Below are 19,075 nucleotides of genomic sequence, written 5' to 3' on the forward strand. Positions count from 1 at the left end.
CACCTCCATCAACAGAAGAAGAGTTGGTTCTTACATGCTGCTTTTCTCTACCCAAAGGAGTCTCAAAGCAGCTTACAGTCACCTTCCCTTTCCTCTCCCCACAACAGACACCCTGTGAGGGAGGCGAGGCTGAGAGAGCCCTGATATTCCTGCTTCGTCAGAACAGTTTTCTCAGTGCTGTGGTGAGCCAAAGGTCACCCAGCTGGTTGCATGTGAGGGAGTGCAGAATCAAACCCGGCTCACCAGATTAGAAGTCCTAACCACAGCACCAAGCTGGTGTAGTGGTTACTGGCCATGAACTGGCATTCTTATATCAATGGCCAGGGCAACCATAGCTCTGGTTTCACATATCAACTTTGCAGGTCCTTTCATAAGAAGAGAGGGTGGAAAAGGTAATGGAAGTTTTGAGACAAGTTGGCTCAATTCCTTTTGGAGTGCAGATTCACACCCCAAACCACCACAGGGTTCGATCCAGCCCAGTTATCAAAGGAAGGAGGTTAATGACTCATCTGGACTGAATGTGTCCTAGTGTGGATGGGCAGTGTTACAGAAACAAATCCTTCAAAAACACAAACATTGTTGTCATTCCAAAAGGACAGGGTTGGAGATAAAGGCTGACATTTACTCCGAAGTTTTAATACCATTTAACCTACCTGGATTTCAGGTAGTATCCAAGTCTAAACTGGGTTATCACCACTTCAAAACTGTTTATGGGATGGGTAGGTAGTCAAGTGTTATCCCAATCATATCCCCAAAAGTACCAGTGGAAGAACAGAGTTCCAAAGAAATTATTTGATTGATTGATTGATTCCCTGCTCCTCCACGTGCAGCCAGCTGGGTGAACTGGGGGCAAGTAACAGTTCACTGAGATTTGTTTTTTTACAGATCAGTTCTCTTAGAACTCTCTCAGTCTCACCTACTTCACGGGATGTTTGTTGTAGGGAGAGGAAGTGAAGGAGATTGTAAGTTATTTTGAGACTTCTTTGGGTAGTGAAGAGCTGAGTATATAGTAAAAAACAGCTCTTCTCCTCTTGTTCCTCTATTTCAATTTTTTTAGCCATCGAGTCTCAGCTGACTTTTGGTGAACCTGGTGGGGTTTTCAGGGCAAGAGACGTTCCAAGGTGGTTTGAGACTTCTTTGGATAGTAAAAAATAGGGTGTAAAACCCAACTCCCTCCTCCTCCTCCTCCTCCTCCTCCTTTTCTTCTTCTTCTTCTTCTTCTTCTTCTTCTTCTTCTTCTTCTTCTTCTTCTTCTTCTTCTTCTTCTTCTTCTTCTTCTTCTTCTTCTTCTTCTTCTTCTTCTTTGGCAGAAGACTTCTTTTTCGGTTTGCAGGTTGTCTTACTCTGCCCTCCCCAGATTCCGTCTGCCCCAATCCCTGCCCTGACCTCCTCGCACCCAGGCAATCTGAGTCCCATGGCCCATTTCCAAAATAAGGGGGGGACATTTTTTTTTGTGGATGACCCCCTGAATGGGTGGCCAGCTCATCACAAAGATTTGCCTGTCCACTCATTCGATTTGTGGCAGGGGTGAAGAGGCCTCGGGAAGGGACGGAACCCGTGACCTCCTAATCCCATGGCATGTGTAAGAGCATGTTCAGATCAATCGGGTGAACAATTTGGAGGGACACCGGAGCCGCCTGAAGGAGGGAGGGCTGGAGGCAACTGAGACGCTCCCCTGCCCTTTGCGGGGCTGCCTCCCAGAGCCTGGCCCAGCTCTTCTCACCCACCTCTGTGCCCAGCGCTGCCCTGAAATGTATTTTCTTTAACCCTTTCTTTTCCAAAGGGGGCAACCAATGAACAGCAGTATTAAAGAGTTACTGACTCGAGTACCATTGATAGATGGTTGCTGACCCCCTGGCTGCTGGTGGGGTTGGGGGGTGGGAGGGATAGAGATGCTAGTTCCAGGTTGTGGAACTCCTGAAGATTTGGGGAATGGAGCCTGAGGAGGACGGGGACATCAGTGGGGTACAAGAAGAAGAGGTGGTTTTTATACTCCACTTTTCACTACCTAGTGGGCCCCCAAAGCTGCTTACAAACACCTTTCCCTTCCTCCCCTCACAACAGACACCTTGTCAGGGAGGTGGGGGCTGGGAGAGCTCTATGAGAACTGCTCTGCAAGGACAGCTCTAAGAGAACTGTGACTTGGCCAAGGTCACTCAGCCATGTGGAGGAGTGGGGAATAAAACCCAACTCTCCAGATTAGAGTTTGCCGTTCTTTAACCACTACACCACACTGGTTCCACCCTCCAAAGCAACTGTTTTCTCCTGGGGAACTGATCTCTGTTTGTCAGGAGGTGAGCTGTACTTCCCTGGGGGGGGATCCTCAGGTCCTACCTGAAGGTTGACATCTCTAGGTGCTGCCTGTTATGTCCATGCAAGAGCCATCACTGTGGCCAAAACCAATTAAATCTGCATAGTCTGAGTCTTTCCACTGTGGTTCTGTGAGACTTTCTGTTCTCATAAACGAAAGTAAGGAGAGAAGAAAATCTCTCTTTTTTTCCTCCCTACCACCAGCTTATTCTTCCTCCTCTTTCTCCTCCTCCTCCTCCTCCTCCTTGAAATCTTGAATGTGGCTTCCCCCTCTGGACCGAGTACTGCTGTGATACAGGGGCAGGCAATAGCAAACAACATCTCTTACCTCATTGCCAGATAATCTTGGGGTCTCCTGGCTACATTACAGACAGCCGTGCCTCTGCCTATTCATTCATTCATTCATTCATTCATTCATTCATTCATTCATTCATTCATTCATTCATTCATTCATTCATTCATTCATTCAGGGCGGTTTACAGGGAACAAGAAAAGATATAGATAACACATGGTAACAGGTGATAACAGTACTAACATTATAACAACAATAACTTAACAAGATTATAGCAATAACATTAGAAAATGGAATTGCAGGAACCTCAGCTCAACTCTTACTGGGCCCCAGTGGGTTAGGCCTAGGGCTGAAAAGACATCTAGACATCTTCCAGTAAGAACCCTGGATCTTCAGTTGAGAATAGAGTTACCAGCTCTGGGCTGGGGAATACCTGGAGACTGCGGGTGGAGCCAGGAGTGTGTGGGTGGGATTTGGGGTGGGGAAGGACATCAGTGGAATATAATGCTACGGCATCCACCCTCCAAAGCAGCCATTTGATCCAGGGGAACTGATCTCTATTGCCTGGAGATGAGCTGGAAAACCGGGGGATCCCCTGATCCCAGCTGGAAACTGGCATCCCTTTGAGCAGGTGGGAGTCTGCCCCTGGAAGACCACCCAAGCAACTGCTGAGTATTGCAATGATACGTGTTTGTATCCTACGAGGAGCAGAGAAAACATTTTCAGGGGCTTTTCTTCTTCTGCACTCTGAAAAATCAGCCGTCTGACCGTTTATTCCTCCCTTTGCATCCCTGAACAAGATACGTCCATGCACCTAAAATCTGATCAGAGATTAGTCCAGTGGGAGAGGGTTCTCTCTCTGATGTCTGGAGTTCTCATCTTCTCTTATTGTTGGGAAGAGCTTTGCACAGCTGTTATTCCTGCCCAAAAGTCTGGGAGCTGTAATCAAATAGCATCAGGTGGCAAACGCAGGTAGCAAATATATTTGCGTGAACAATGGGCATGCCTAAAAATTGATATAAAAATCCACATTGTAGAGTACGGAAGAGAACTTTGGGGTGTGCATTCATTTCAGCTTTGAGCAAAAACAGGGCTTTCGATTGTGCCTAAGATGTGATATCCCAGTACAGACAGACCGAAGCCTGAGAAGTGGACCTCTCTCTCTCTCTCTCTCTCTCTGTCTCTCTGTCTCTCTCTGTCTCTCTCTCTCGTGTGGTCCGGGTCTCTCAGTGCGAAAGGAGCAGGTCTCTTATGGCCCAGCTGGAGCCTGCAGTTAATCTTCAAAGACAGCCACCCACGCAGCACATGGCGGTAGTTGAGTCTGGAGGCTACAAAAGTATGAATGATGGTTGACGGGTCCAAAGTTAGAAAGCGAAGGTCGCAGCCCCTTCCCCAGGTGGGTCTGCTTTTTTTTTTTTTTTTTAGAAAAAGAAAAAGCCCTTTGCTGAAGCTGGAACTTAATTGTGCAGGTGCGGATCTAGGCAAAGCACCCCAGGGTTTCAAACGTCAAGCATCATCTCATGCAGCACCCAGCAGCACCCAGTGACAGACCCCTGCCCTGCCTGTCCTAGGCACTGCCTCCACTCCAGCTAAGATGTAATAAATGTCCGCATTCAGAGGAGAAAAGTGAATCATAGGATCATAGAGTTGGAAGGGACCTCCTGGGTCATCTAGTCCAACCCCCTCCACTATGCAGGGTAATCACAATCCTATTGCTCATCCCCTGTAACCTGCCACCCCCTTGAGCCTTCACAGAATCAGCCTCTCCATCTCCAGCCTCTGTTTAAAAATCTCCAAAGATGGAGAACCCACCACCTCCTGAAGAAGCTTGTTCTAAGTGGGTTAGTAATAAATCCAGTCACACACAGTTCTCTAGTTGCTTTTTGTGAGATGACAGTCCTATACATGTTTCATTATGCTGCCTGGCAGTGGAAGAATTGGGCCATCCTGGCCCAGCCCTTCCCCACTCTTGCCTGAGTTCGGCATCCCAGAAGGACAACAGAAATGTCTCAGGTAGCTTCGCCATGCTGTGAAGGAGCACACATCCGGGGCAAATGGGATGCAGTGGGCCAAATGCAGACCTGGGAAGAGGCAGGGTAACCTATCCTGAGGCAAAAACCGGGTGGTAGTGCAGCACAACACCTCTTGTGCAGTAAACATCAAGGTGGGAAAGAGAATCTATGAGTTGCCATTTTTGTAATGATCCCTGAGTACATGGAACATTAAGGTTAAGAGAGGCAGCCTCTAATCTGGAGAGCTGTGTTTGGTTCCCCACTCCTCCTCCACGTGCAGCCAGCTGCGTGACCTTGGGCCAGTCACAGTCCTGTTAGAGCTGCTCTCACAGAGCAATTTCTCTCGGAGCTCTGTTAGCCCCATCTACCTCATAGGGTTGAGGGCAGAGGAAGAGAAGGCAATTGGCCACTCTGAGACTCCTTCAGGCAGTGAAAAGCAGGGTATAAAAACCAACACCTTCTTCTTTCGTCTCCTGACCATTTCACCCATGAGAGACACCTAGAGAAGTAAGGTCAAAAGCCAGGAGGGACGAGAAATTAGAAGGCTGTTTAGGGATCTGTAAAGTCTCAATTGTCCGCCAGTTTGCCCTTGCCCCTCTTTGATATTTGACAAGTCTGCGATCACCCTTCAAGAAACTTTCCCATAGTTGCTGAACATTGTACCGGTTGTCTAGCATCCTCTGTTTGCTTCCGACTGAAAGCTGATCTAGACAAGACAGTGATCTGATCAACCTGTTCCTGTGCCACAGTAGGAAGGAACCCTGCTGGAAGAGGACAAAAAATGGAAGCCATCAGGGACGTGGAAGGGTGTCCAAGCCGCAGTGTAGCAAAAAGGAACCAAAAGTCAGAGTTCAGGAAGGAAACAGATATTAGAAGTGAGGGCCAAAGAAAAGGACAGAAGAGGAGCCTGCTACTGGCTGCTACTGGCTGCATTTTTTTTTAAACGGCAGTGTGAAAATTGCTTACAGCTGTATAAACCAGGCTTTGCAAAAACGTTTCCATTCTGCCCGAGAACTCTTCCTGACTACTTAGCAAGCTCCGATAGCACCATTTCCCTAAGAGTAGCGACAAAATTGTGCTGCTGATGCAGGAGTCCAGAGGATCATGGCCGAAGAGTCTCAGTCTAGCTTCTGGTCTGATTCATAGGGGGGAAGTGGGCGTTAGACTTGGTAGTAGAAATGCCCAGTTTTTTTGCAGAGAAACACAAATCCTGCTCCTCCAGAAGGGCTTGACTTGTGTAGAGGCCATCAACAGCAAGCTTGCCTCTTTGGAGACCAGCCCCAAACCAGTCCTGCTCTGCCAAGCTCTTCAAGCAATATTCTCCGAGAGTGCAGATCTGGGAAATATCTGGGCATTTAGGGGGAGGGCAGGGTTTGGGAAGGGGGGGGGCTCAGTGGGGTATAATCCGCTGGAGCCAAAGCAGCCATTTTCTCCAGGGGAACTGATCTCTGTAGCCGGGAGACCGGTTATAATTCTGGCAGATCTCCAGCCACCACCTGGAGGTTGGCAATCCTAACTCCCCTGAGCTACTTCCACCTTGGGACCCTCCTCCATGCCCATGACAATGGTGCTCATGGTGGCAATGGGAAGTCACAAAAGAGGGGCAATTATTTTATTGCTCCAAAAATTTCCCAATGCATTTTGCCAAAAAAGGCTTCCTCGACAAAATCTATTCATCTTTCAGTGATTCATCAAAAAAGAGAAATCACACAAAAAGGAGGCTTTTTTGGGGGGGGGGATTTTCGAGTGAGGCATTTTTAGCTTAGCCTAGTCCACCGGTGGCGAAACTGTGGCTCTCCAGATGTTAATGGGCTACAGTTCCCATGTGCCCCTGCCAGTAAACATGGGAATTGTAATCTGGAGAGCCACAGTTTGGCCACCCCTGGCTTAGTCCAACAATAAAAAGGTAAAGGTAAAGGTATCCCCTGTGCAAGCACCGAGTCATGTCTGACCCTTGGGGTGACGCCCTCTAGCGTTTTCATGGCAGACTCAATACGGGGTGGTTTGCCAGTGCCTTCCCCAGTCATGACCGTTTACCCCCCAGCAAGCTGGGTACTCATTTTACCCACCTCGGAAGGATGGAAGGCTGAGTCAACCTTGAGCCGGCTGCTGGGATCGAACTCCCAACCTCATGAGCAAAGCTTTCAGGCGGCTGCCTTACCACTCTGCGCCACAAGAGGCTCTTCAGTCCAACAATAAAGAGTGGTTTTATCCGTATTGTACCCTTTACCTTTACCCTGCCTTGAACGTGGCAGTCGTACACGCAAGTCAATTGCAAAGAAACCTTTTCATGTAAAAAGGCCTGGCAAATACACACAGGTTTCATGGTGGTGGTGGCGGTGGCGGGATTGGTGGTGGTGGTGGTAGTAGTAGTAGTAGTAGTAGTAGTAGTAGTAGTAGTAGTAGTAGTAGTAGTAGTAGTAGTAGTAGTAGTAAGGTTTATTCAGTCCATTTGACCCATCTGGTGATACTTATACAGAAGCTGAAAGCTATAAAATCAATAGCAAATCAATAGCAAAAGATAATAGTTAAAATATTTTTCAATGAAACACATAACTATTACTACATGTAGGTATTAAAGTGTTAAAACAAGTAAGTATCAGGAACAGATGTTTACCATAAAGGAAAAAAGTATTATTTAATGGATAATCATGTTCTAACATATGTGAAAGGAGATATGGGGTATTAGCTATGAAAGTTGGGTATCATGGTAACACTGAACCATTTGGGGCTGCGGGTGGATGGATCCTACAATGCTACAAAATTCCCCCCCCCCTCCACTAGGAAAGCTAGTCTCCAGGTGGGACCTAAGGATTCCCTGGAGTTAAAGCTCATCTCCAAGTCTACTGGGAGAAATGGATGCTTTGCGGGGTGGTCTCTGTGGCGTTGTACCCCACTTAGCTCCCTGTCCTCCTCAGGCTCTGTCCCCAAATCTCCAGCAACTTCCCAGTCTGGATCTGGCAAACTTAACCCCCCCCCCCTCAATCCTCCATGGGTGGCCTGGTGGTGGGGGACCTGGCAACCCTGCGCCCCATACCCAATGGCTCTTACTTATAACATAAGGACCCAACAGCCCTGCTGAGTCAGACCAGTGGTCCATCTAGTCCATCTTTCTGGTTTGCTCGAGTTGCAAGTTCTGAGCTGGGAAATACTTGGGGATTTTGGGGGTGGAGCCAGAGGAGGGTTGGGTTGGGGTGCAGAGGACCATTGAAGGATTGCCAGCTCTGGATTGGGAAATACCTGGAGACTTTAGGGGTGGAGCTGGGAGTGGGAGGGATTTGAGGCATGGAGGGACCACAGTGGAGTGCAATACTATGGAGTCTACCCCCCAAAGCAGCCATTTTCTCTACGGGAACTGGTCTCTGTCACCTGGAGAGGAGCTATAATTCCAGATCCCACCTGGAGGCTGGCATCCCTAACCCCCCCCCCCCCCCCCAAGCAGCCATTTCCCCCAAGGAAACTGATCTCTTTAGTAAGGTGACCAGATTTTCACATTGGTAAAACAGGACACCATTGACCGGGGGGGTTCTTGGTTAAAAATTTGGTCTATATGGAGCAAGAAAAAGTTTCATAGAACACACAGAACGCAAAAAATAGTATTGTAATATATAATTTTTAATTTCAACGTAAGTACAATTTGCCAGGTACCCCCAGATGTCCCTCCAAAAGTGGGACAATCTGGTCACCTTACTCTTTAGTCTTGAGATGAGCACAAATTCCAGGGGATCCCCAGGGCCTACCTGGAGGTTGGCATCCCTGGATATAATGCCATAGAGCCCACCTTCCAAAGCAGGCAGTTTCTCCAAGTGAACTGACCTCTGTCGTCAGGAGCTCAAGTGTAATCCCAAGAACTCTCCAGCCACCTCCTGAACGTTGGCAACCCTATGTGTTTCGTATCAAGATCTCCAGGCAGCATGGCCTCCGGGCACATCAGCTGTTCACTGCAGTTATAGATTTCTTCAGGGCTTGGGTGGAGAAGAGGCTCCGGGCCAAGATGTCTGTTCTGCTCAACCACAGCTTTCACATTTCTATTTGTTTTTGCAACTGGAGTGACGAAAGGCATTAACCGGCTGCAGCTGCAGCGGCACAAAGGTAGTGTGCTAGGATCACTCCCATGCTACTGTGCACACTGAGGAGGCCCCGCAGGTTCCCCCGTGGGTTGGATCTGGCCTATGAAATGACAACCCTTCCTTGGTCCTTCCCTGAGATCCCTACAAAATATCAAGCAAAACATTCCAAAAAGTTACGTTTCATTTTGAGGTTTTTTTCTACACTGCTTACATCAGGGGAAGTCAAACTGCGGCCGCCCAGATGTCCATGGACTACAATTCCCAGGAGCCCCCTGCCAGCGAATGCTGGCAGGGGCTCCTGGGAATTGTAGTCCATGGACATCTGGAGGGCCGCAGTTTGACTACCCCTGGCTTACATCGTGCTTTTATGCCTGATTAGAACTCCCCACAACTTGTCAGGTTGTTTATTACACGGTCCAAGACCATCAGAAAGTAATACCATCCGTGCATATGTAAAATACAGTACAGTATGTCAGATAAAAGGCACTTACATACAATCCATAAAACCTCATAGATACTTGCAGATATACTTGGCTTCCCAGAATATATACATCTACATTTTAACCATTCCTTCCTGAGTTTTATTATCAGACTACTGTACTTAGCCACTTTGAATGTAATCTCTTCATTCTAATCATCTAAAAATCTGCAAAGATAAAATCTTTTCTGGGGTTCTCTGCACCTAAGGGGTCCTATGAGAGTATCTTGGAGGTGCTTGTACAATAGGCACTCATATATAACATGCTCCACGGACTCTTCCTTCCCATCCCCACACACATAAATGGTCTTGGTGTAGAATCCTCCTAAATTTGCCACCCAGTTCAGCAGTGGGTCAAGCACCCTGTCTCAAAAGCTCTCAGAAGGCCCAGATTGTCTGTTTTGTAAATAGAGCATTGGGGTAACCCTGTTACAATTATTCTGGCCAGATAACTGACCCTATTTTGATTGTGCTGCCTTTAAATAGCCAAGGTTCTTTGTTTAACTAAGAAGAAGAAGAAAAGTTGGTACTTATATGCCACTTTTCTCTAACCAAAGGAGTCTCAAAGCGGCCTACATTCACCTTCCCTTTCCTCTCCCCACAACAGACACCCTGTGAGGAAGGTGAGGCTGAGAGAGCCCACTGAGAAACCCCTGAAACCTTTCGGCTTTGAAAACCCCTAGAAATGGCACAATCATACAGAACATGATTGGGAAGCATCACTATGTACCCACCGACCTGGAGTACTGGCCAGGGTCAACCTTGCTTAACTTCTGGGATGGATTAATTGTCTAAGGTGTGGAAAATAATATTTTAAAAGAGAAATTGCTTCCCGTAGCCAGTTCTTACACACATATTTAGATCAGTAGCTTGCTGTGGGACAACAGGTTACATAAGGGAGTTAAGAAGGTGTTTGGCAGCTTTCAAACTGCATTTCATGGCTGATCCTTATAGGTGTGTTTCTTGTTTTGCTCGAATGTATGTTGCTTTGCACCGCAAATTCAATAGGGCAGGGTAATAGTCCTTTAGGAACAAAAGTCCTATTATCCAGTGGTCCCCAACCTTTTTATCGCCGGGGACCAGTCAACACTTGACAATTTTACTGAGGCACAGAGGGGGGGGGGGTAGTCTTTTGCTGAGGGATGTCACCACCGCTGCCTGAGCCCCTGCTCCACTTGCTTTCCCACCGGTGCCCCTGACTTCCCATCGCCCACTGGGTGGCGCTGCCAGCAGCAGCTGTACAGTGCCACGCCAAGGAGGAGCCCCAGCCATGGCGGCCGCTGGAGAGCACCAAAGGTGAGCCGGCAGCAGAGTGTCAGGGCAGCCCCCGAGGCAGCAGCCGGGAAGAGGATGAGGAGGAGCTGCGGCCCGGTACCGACTGTTCCACGGATCAGAACCGGTCTCCAGACTGGGGGTTGGGGACCACTGCTATTACCAAGTGTCAAACTATATATTTCTGAACTCCAGCTAAGTGTGGTGGTTAAGAGTAGCAGCCTCTAATCTGGAGGGCCGGGTTAGATTCCCCACTCCTCCACATACTGGGTGACCTTGGGCCTGTCATAGACTTGTTAGAGCTATTCTTTTCACAGTTCAGTCTCTCTCTCTCAGAGCTCTCTCAGCCTTACTTACCTCACAGGGTGTCTGTTGTGGGGAGAGGAAGGGAAAGAAATTGGAAGCCACTTTGAAACTTTTAGGTAGTGAAAAGCAGGGTATAAAACAACTGTTGTTGTTGTTGTTGCTGCTGCTGCTGCTGCTGCTGCTGTTGTTGTTGTTGTTGTTGTTGTTGTTGTTGTTCTTCTTCTTCTTCTTCTTCTTCTTCTTCTTCTTCTTCTTCTTCTTCTAGTAGCTTATGAAACCAGGCTCCCTCAAAACTACCAACAAAATTGTTGGCAGCTCCAGGACTTCTAGATGAAAAGGAGGCACCAGATCTTCACTGTTTGGGTAGCTAATTGCCTTGCCGACTGGGAAGGGCCAAGGGGGTCAACTATTTAAGAGGCTTCCCGCCCTTCTCACCCAGGATTCAAGGCTCCAAATTAACATTGTCAATCGAGATTAGCCAACTAGTCTTGGTTGCACTAGGATCAAGGATCTGGGGGAGGTTTGAATTCCTGCTCTGCCGTTGAAGGTCACTGAATAATCTGTAAAACTTTGCCGAAAGCTCACCGGGCAAGCTGAAAATATCATCGCTACCACGTACTGAGGTGACTGCGTGAGAGAACCCCTTGAATGTCTAAGACTTCTCCACAGAGCATATGTTTTTGTTTACATCTCATGGGAACGTTCTCAAGAAATAAACTTTCTCCTTCCAGTGCGCCTCAGAAATGATTTCCACTGCAGAAGGCACATGAGTTGGAGGGTTGCCTCGGAGTCAGAACCACAACTGGGATGGCCCCACCACAGGGCCTTATGGAGCGGCCTGACTCGATTTCCATTTCATCATGCTGTGAGCCAACAATGATTCCTTGAAGCCTGAAGTGGAAAACAAAATTGAAAGCATAAAAACATATGCAGATGAAATCTTGAGCGGGAAAGGCCTTTGCCAGCTCTCGGGGACTTATGCATGCTCGAAAATATTTACTTAGGAATTCTTAATTAAATAAACCATCCAGTAGTGGTATCCAGTTTCAGACGTGTCACTGTGTCACCGCAAAATATGCTGCTGGTTCTTTTTTCCCCACAAAGATTCCATTATAGAGCTTTTTATCGGTGTTAAGAAGAGAAGTTTCAGTGCTGCGTGAGGGGATTTGGGCTGAGCAGGTCCCCTTGGGTCGGTGGGATGTGTGTTTCTTCATTCTGTGCTTAGGATAAATTCTTCATCCTTAGCGACTGAAAGTTTTGATCTATGGTAGTAACACCCCAGTTCTGCATCCGTTGCCCCTGGAAATGAGAATTTTGACTTGGAAAGCTTCTGGCCAATGTAGGGACACATAGAATCATAGAATAATAGAGTTGGGAGGAACCTCATGGGTCATCTAGTCCAACCCCCTGCACTATGCAGGACACTCACATCCCAATCGCTCATCCACTGTTACCTGCCACACCCTTGAGCCTTCACAGAATCAGCCTCTCCGTCAGATGGCTATCCGGCCTCTGTATAAAAATGTCCAAAGATGGAGAACCCACCACCTTCCGAGGAAGCCTGCTCTAGAACTGAGGGGGGCCCATTGGTCTTGCTAACCTGCTTGCCTCCACTACAGACAGAATGAATGCAGACAACCATTAGTTAGTTAGGCTGCTCTCTCTCCTTTCCACACAAAGTTATTCCTCTTCGCAATACACTATTTTGCTCCTTTAAGCAGCCTGGTGCTGCTTCTGCCAACATTATCAGTTGGTGTAGTGGTGAGGAGTGCGGACTTCTAATCTGGTGAGCCAGGTTCGATTCTGCACTCCCCCACATGCAGCCAGCTGGGTGACCTTGGGCTCACCACGACACTGATAAAACTGTTCTGACCGGGCAGTGATATCAGGGCTCTCTCAGCCTCACCCACCTCACAGGGTGTCTGTTGTGGGGAGAGGAAAGGGAAGACGAATGTAAGCCACCTTGAGCCTCCTTCAGGGAGATAAAAGTGCCATATAAGAACCAACTCTTCTTCTTCATCATCAGCCACATGTTCCTATTTGAGCCATGAGTGTGGCCCCACACGTGGGCCGGAACATTTTTGCAAGGCAATGGGGTTGCAGGCAATGCCATGTCATTCAGGATTTCCTGTGATTTAAAAAAAAAAGCAACAACACAGCCCAAGGATATTGCACCCCCCTCCCCAAATTAAACATACAGCAATGCCAAAAATATAGCATGTTAATCTGCTCTTAACTGTTACAAAGCAAAATGCTCTCAAATCCGAGTACAGAAGCAGCGCAGTCTGCCAAGACCCAAATGTGCAACCGATCCCATTAGAATGTGTGACAAATGAAATGAGGAAGCCCACAAGGAACAGCTTAAGAAGAAGCCTGAAATTTTGCTGGGCATATTTATTTAATACAGAATTATCCAAACCTCGGTCTCATGACTCAGCGTTTCTGCCGGCTGTAAATTGCACCAACGATTTAGGAGCTAAAAATGGAGCTGGAGGATGTATCGGAAAGAAGGTTGGAGGGCAGGGAGATGAAAAAGGTGACTTTTTCTAGAACTCTTCTTTTAAAAAACCAAGATGGTCTATGTATCTGATGTCCTAGAATCATAGAATCATAGAGTTGGAAGGGATCTCCTGGGTCATCTAGTCCAACCCCCTGCACTATGCAGGACACTCACATCCCAATCATCCACTGTAACCTGCCACCCCCTTAAGCCTTTACAGAATCAACCTCTCCATCAGATGGCTCTCCAGCCTCTGTTTAAAAATTTCCAAAGATGGAGAACCCACCACCTTTCAAGGAACCTTGTTCCACCGAGAAACCGCTCTCACTGTCAGGAACTTCTTCCGGATGTTTAGATGGAATTTCTTTTGAATTAATTTCATCCCATTGGTTCTGGTCCATCCCTCCGGGGCAAGACAGAACAACTCTGCTCCAACCTCTACATGCCAGCCTTTTAAATACATATGGTTATCAGATCCCCTCTCAGTCGTCTCCTCTCTAGGCTAAACAGACCAAGCTCCCCCAACCTTTTCTCATATGTCTTGGTCTCCTAAGGAGGCTTGACTTCAGTGAACTTTGAACAGTGTGACAAGCATAATCTAGATCAGGGGTGGCCAAACTGTGACTCTCCAGATGTTCATGGATTACAATGACCATGAGCCTGCCACTAGTCCATGGACATCTGGAGAGGCACAGTTTGGCCACCCCTAATCTAGATACACATCGTGCTGATCCTGATGGGCTCGGGCCTTGCCCAAGAATCATATTACAGCATGCTCACAAGTCTGGTCAACTTGTTGGATGAGCCACAGCATTCTAGGGTGGGCTGATTCCCAAAGCCCATGTGGCAAATGTGTGGCCCTCTTAAAGACTTCGGATCAGACGTATGCCTGGAGTTCCATGTTGGGAAGTCAGCTCCCAGGCACACAGGAGCTGCTTTGGATCAGACCTCTGGGGTGCCATCGGAGGCATCGTTGTGGCTTCTAGGACCCAAACCCCTCAAGGAAGATGAGTGACAGAGGGAGCAGCTCATAGATGCCATTGCCTCTTTGTTCTTACCCACTGGGCTCCCAATGCTGCTACCTTTGGGCAGCCTGTTGCCCAGAAGGACAGGGCCAGGCAAGTAAACAGCAGTGCCCCAGTGCTGTGCAGGATTGGACAGCATATTGATGATGAGCCCTCCCCTGTACCCGGAACTGCCCCCGTAGCAGACTGCAGGTAATTCTGGGAGCAATCTTGACCAGGCTCTGAAGATCAAGATGTTACCATGAATGATGTCTTGGATAGATCAGGCAAGGCCAATCCCATCAGATCTTGGAAGCTAAGCAGGGCCAACCCTGGCTAGGATTTGGATGGGAGATCTCCAAGGATTTGGGTGGATTTCTTCCAAGAAACACTAGCCAGACAATTCTCAGATCTCCTGGCTACATTACACATGCTGTATGAGAAATAAAGCATCATATAAGAACCAACACTACTTCTTCTTCTTCTTCTTCTTCTTCTTCTTCTTCTTCTTCTTCTTCTTCTTCTTCTTCTTCTTCTTCTTCTTCTTCTATTTATTGCCCGCCATTCCCAGAAATGGCCACATGGCAGATTACAAATGTGTCCAATAAACCCCACCCCAAACCCATTAAAATGGACAATAGCAGCAACAACATGGTGAAATCACCTCCTCAACCTCCCCCCCCCCACTCCCCATCCATACTTCAAGGGGGAAGAAACAGGGTCAAGATGACACTGACCGCTGTAAGGGCGGCCACGTTGATCTTCCTCGCTACCCTCGGCCTCAACTGTAGACCTGGCAGAAAAGCTCCATTTTGCAGGCCCTCAAAATTTGCATCTTGAGCAAAGAGAACGTAGAATTACCGGGCCAAATGAAAACCGAGCTCCGTCTCTGTTTGAGTGTCGGCTGCCTAACCTGCAACGCATCTCTCAGGGCTCTGCCTTGCCTGAATCTCTGCATTCCATTGTGGTTTAGCGCATGAGCCATCTTGAAGTATGCTCCACTGGCATTCATTGTTAAGTGAGTTGATGGGCAAATATTATTTTTGAGCTAAGTTAGTCACCGCGGCAGGCATTGCAGTAATGCTTTGGAATTCGATCTGATTGTTATCAGATTAACATTTATTTTCCTACTGGTCCCTGAAATTATGCCCAGGCATTTTCTGGGGCAGCCTGCTAGCTCTAGGCTACAGATTGACCTATGAATCAGAGAAGTTTGGGTTGCCATCCTCCAGGTACGGGGCTGGAGATCACCCAGAATGACAGTTGGTCTCCAGATTACATAGACCATTTATTTATTTATTTATTTATTTATTTATTTATTTATTCATTCATTCATTCATTCATTCATTCATTCATTCATTCATTCATTCATTCATTCATTCCATTTCTCCTGGAGAAAAACGGATGCTTTGGAAGGTGGCCTGTATGCCATTATAACCTACCAAGGTCTCCCCCTTCCCTAAGCCCCAATTTTCTGGGCTCTACCCTCAAATCTCCTGGTATTTCCAAACCTGGAGTTGGCAACTCTAGAAGAAGTCCCCAATTCAGAACCTTCTCTATGCTGCAAACATTCTGGTGGCTTCATGCAAGCCAGAAAGCTCTGTCTTGATCTGTGCTCCTTTGGGCTCATATGTACAACCTCAAGGGCCTATAAGAACCAAAAGAACCAAATAAAATCTAACATGGATGACCTGACAAAACTAAGCTAAACAGGGGTCATAGTTAATGTTAACCTTGCAACCATTAGTTATGAATTGTTATGAAACCACTATTGTTCAATTGATGTTATTCTGGATTATAATGTAGTTCTCCTTATGTTCTTCTATGTTCTATGTATATTGCCCTGAGCTGCAAGGGAGGGTGGTAAACAAACAAACAAACAAGCAAGCAAGCAAGCAAATATATAAAGGGAAGTCAGGAGGGACTGTGGCTCAGTGGCAGAGCATCTGCAGAAGGTTTCACATTCAAAGCTCAGCATCTCCAATGAAAGGATCTGACTATCGGTGATGTGGAAGACCTCTACCTAAGTCCTTGGAGAGCCACTGCCAGTTGGAGTAGGCTAGGGGTGGCCAAACTGTGGCTCTCCAGATGTTCATGGACTATATTCCATGGTGGAGACAGGGGCTCATGGGAATAGTAGTCCATGGACATCTGGAGAGCCACAGTTTGGCCACCCCTGGTCTACAACTGGCAATCTGATTCTTTATAAGGTATCTTCCTATGTTTGTGTGAAGGTGTGGCCAAGAAAGCTCCCCAATTTTTGACCTGGACTGCACCCTCCAGTTTATTAACTTCTGGGCTGGATGTAAAAGCTTGAACAGAAATCCCAAATGTTTTGATTACAACTCTGGCAAAATGTGCCTTTCCCCCATTCAATGTGTTTTCTTTTTTTTTCTTTTTTGAGAAATGTTCCAAACCGTTTCCCTGAAAAGAAACCCCAAACATGACTGAACTGCATGCTCCTCGGCTCCTATTAATCATTCAGCACCCCGTGTGTAATGAACGCAAATGTTGGTCAAATAGTCATTCTCTGGACTTTGGGTTTTTAATTTCTTTCCGAATGTTGTGGTTTAGAACTCGAAAGGGGATGTCCTGCCTTGAGAGTGTTCTCCGTCAAGGTGGAGCCAATCTCCACTCAACTCAACGCACACGTCGACCACCATCTCCCCCAATCCCCCCAAACCTTTCATGTCTGTTTGCTTGCTTCCTTGTTTGATGGCAGACGGAGGCTAGAAGTGCCAGCGTTCTTGAAAAGGGATTGCGCTGGTAACTCTGGGCCGAGCAAAACCAGGCATTACCGAAAGTCATGCGAGGTTTCCAGCCCAACTGCCAGACCAAAGAGGTTGGGATAAGTGTCTGTAATTATAGGCGCTCCTTCCAAGCCCTTTGCTCGTAGCCCGTGGCCTTGTCCGGCAGGCTATGCTATCAAGGAAATGGGATTAATGGCTCCCATTAGCGATAATGCTTCTCTTCTGCTTCTCTGCAGAGCTTTGTCGTCTGTGGTGGCGTTAGGAGCAAACATCATTTGCAACAAAATCCCAGGGCTGGCCCCTCGGCAACGAGCCATCTGCCAGAGCCGTCCCGATGCCATCATCGTGATCGGGGAAGGGGCCCAGATGGGAATCAATGAATGCCAGTACCAGTTCCGGTATGGCAGGTGGAACTGCTCAGCATTGGGAGAGAAAACAGTCTTCGGGCAAGAGCTTCGAGTAGGTAAGAGATTCCTTCATCTGCAACCGAGCACCAACCACTATGGTTGTCTGCCTCGTGGCCTTTCCCAGAGTCACAGACATACAACAGCGGCTTATATGGCGGTAGGTTGCCCGCTCTGGGTTGGAGACTTTGGAGGTGGAGCCTGCAGAGGGTGGGGTTTGGGGAGGGGTGGGTCTTCAGTGGGGTAGAAGGCCGTACAGTCCTTCTTCTAAGTGGCCATTTTCTCCAGGGGAATGAATCTCTGTTGCCTGGAGATGAGATGTGATTCTAGGGGATCTTCAGGCCCCACCTGGGGACTGGCATCCCTACGTAGCAGCCAATAGCATTGTGTGCACAGCTAGAGATGCCAACCCACAAGTAGGGCCTGGAGATCTCTCGCTTTTACAGCTGAACTCCAGATGACAGAGATCAGTTCCCCCAGAGGAAAAGGCTGCTTTGGAAGGTGGACTTGATGACGTTGTTCCCTGCTGAGGTCCTTCTCCTCCCCAAACCCCAATCTCCCTGGGCTCCACCCCAAATCCTCCAAGTATTGCCCAACCCAGAGCTGGCAACCCAGTTAGAATAACTGAAGTCCTGTTTCTTTTTTCTCATCAGTTGTCACTTGATTCATTCCTGCATTGCAAGAAATATCTCCCTCAGAATGTGTTTCTTCTTACAGACGGCCATAAGCAATTTTTATAGACGCAAATTTCCATATTGTATATCTAAACAGATTCGTTTATTTTAAAACAATAGATTAAAACATGGATGATGAACTGCAGACTGAAATAGGCATTCAGTACAAAACCATTGCAAATTAATAGGTCTCTCATAGATGTTCTAAGTAACTGCTTTCTCAGCTTCTTCAATGACTTCACTAGGATGAAGTGAAATTGCATGAATTCTTTGGAATACCAGGCAATTCACTTTGTCATGGACTAATGTCATGCACTGTAGGCCCATAATGCCATTAGCACAGGTGCAAAACAGAAATCCAGCAATAGTTATTTTGCTTAAATTTACCTGGAAGAATTTCCTAAATCTACCAGCTGTAGATTTATCTCAGAATTCCCCCTCGCTACCTCCACTGGGCCTATTATGCACGGCCACTGAAACGGCGGCATAGAGAACGCGGAGGAGGAAGAAGCGAAGCAAACCGCTTACGCACGGGATGGAATGCAACGGCGGCAAAACCCAGAGTATCCGATTATGCATGCGGCTACTCTGGAGCCGCTTCTGGTTGCGCCCTGGTCCCAGGAAGCTCCACTTTCTTCCGCATCTTGCTAACGCGGCTTTTTCGGCAGCATACGTTGACTCTGTGCCCAGTTGCCATCTGCAGCATGCATAATTGGTGTTTTTAGCCGCTGCCATTCCACCCTGAATGCGGATCTTCCACTCCGTGCATAATGGGCCCTGGTGATACATATCTGATGAAGTCCCCTGTCTTCATGGGCTCTTCTGCAAGTGGTCTTCAACTTTTCCAGCGCTAGGCCCTCTTCTTTCATTTCCATGTGGCAGCAGAATCAGGTGCTAGTAACCCCTACTGCAGAGATTAAAAAGGCCAAGGTCGTTGGTGCAAAATCAGGTAAAAATATATATTGTATTAGTTAAATATCCCCAAAAATTCTTTATGTGTTTT

The 19,075-nt window shown here is 47.5% G+C and overlaps 1 protein-coding gene across 2 annotated transcripts in view; it reads left to right on the plus strand.

Annotated features, from left to right (window-relative positions):
- Positions 1 to 19,075, plus strand: part of WNT7B (Wnt family member 7B) — a 102,902-nt gene that overhangs the window by 56,136 nt on the left and 27,691 nt on the right. For both annotated transcript variants that reach the window (XM_077309746.1, XM_077309745.1), the window contains exon 2: positions 17,231 to 17,457. In XM_077309746.1, coding sequence (XP_077165861.1) covers positions 17,231 to 17,457 — 227 coding nt within the window. The remainder of the gene's footprint in view (positions 1 to 17,230; positions 17,458 to 19,075) is intronic.

The sequence above is a fragment of the Paroedura picta genome, chromosome 14 (genome assembly GCF_049243985.1).
Source record: "Paroedura picta isolate Pp20150507F chromosome 14, Ppicta_v3.0, whole genome shotgun sequence".
Taxonomy (NCBI): Eukaryota; Metazoa; Chordata; class Lepidosauria; order Squamata; family Gekkonidae; genus Paroedura; species Paroedura picta.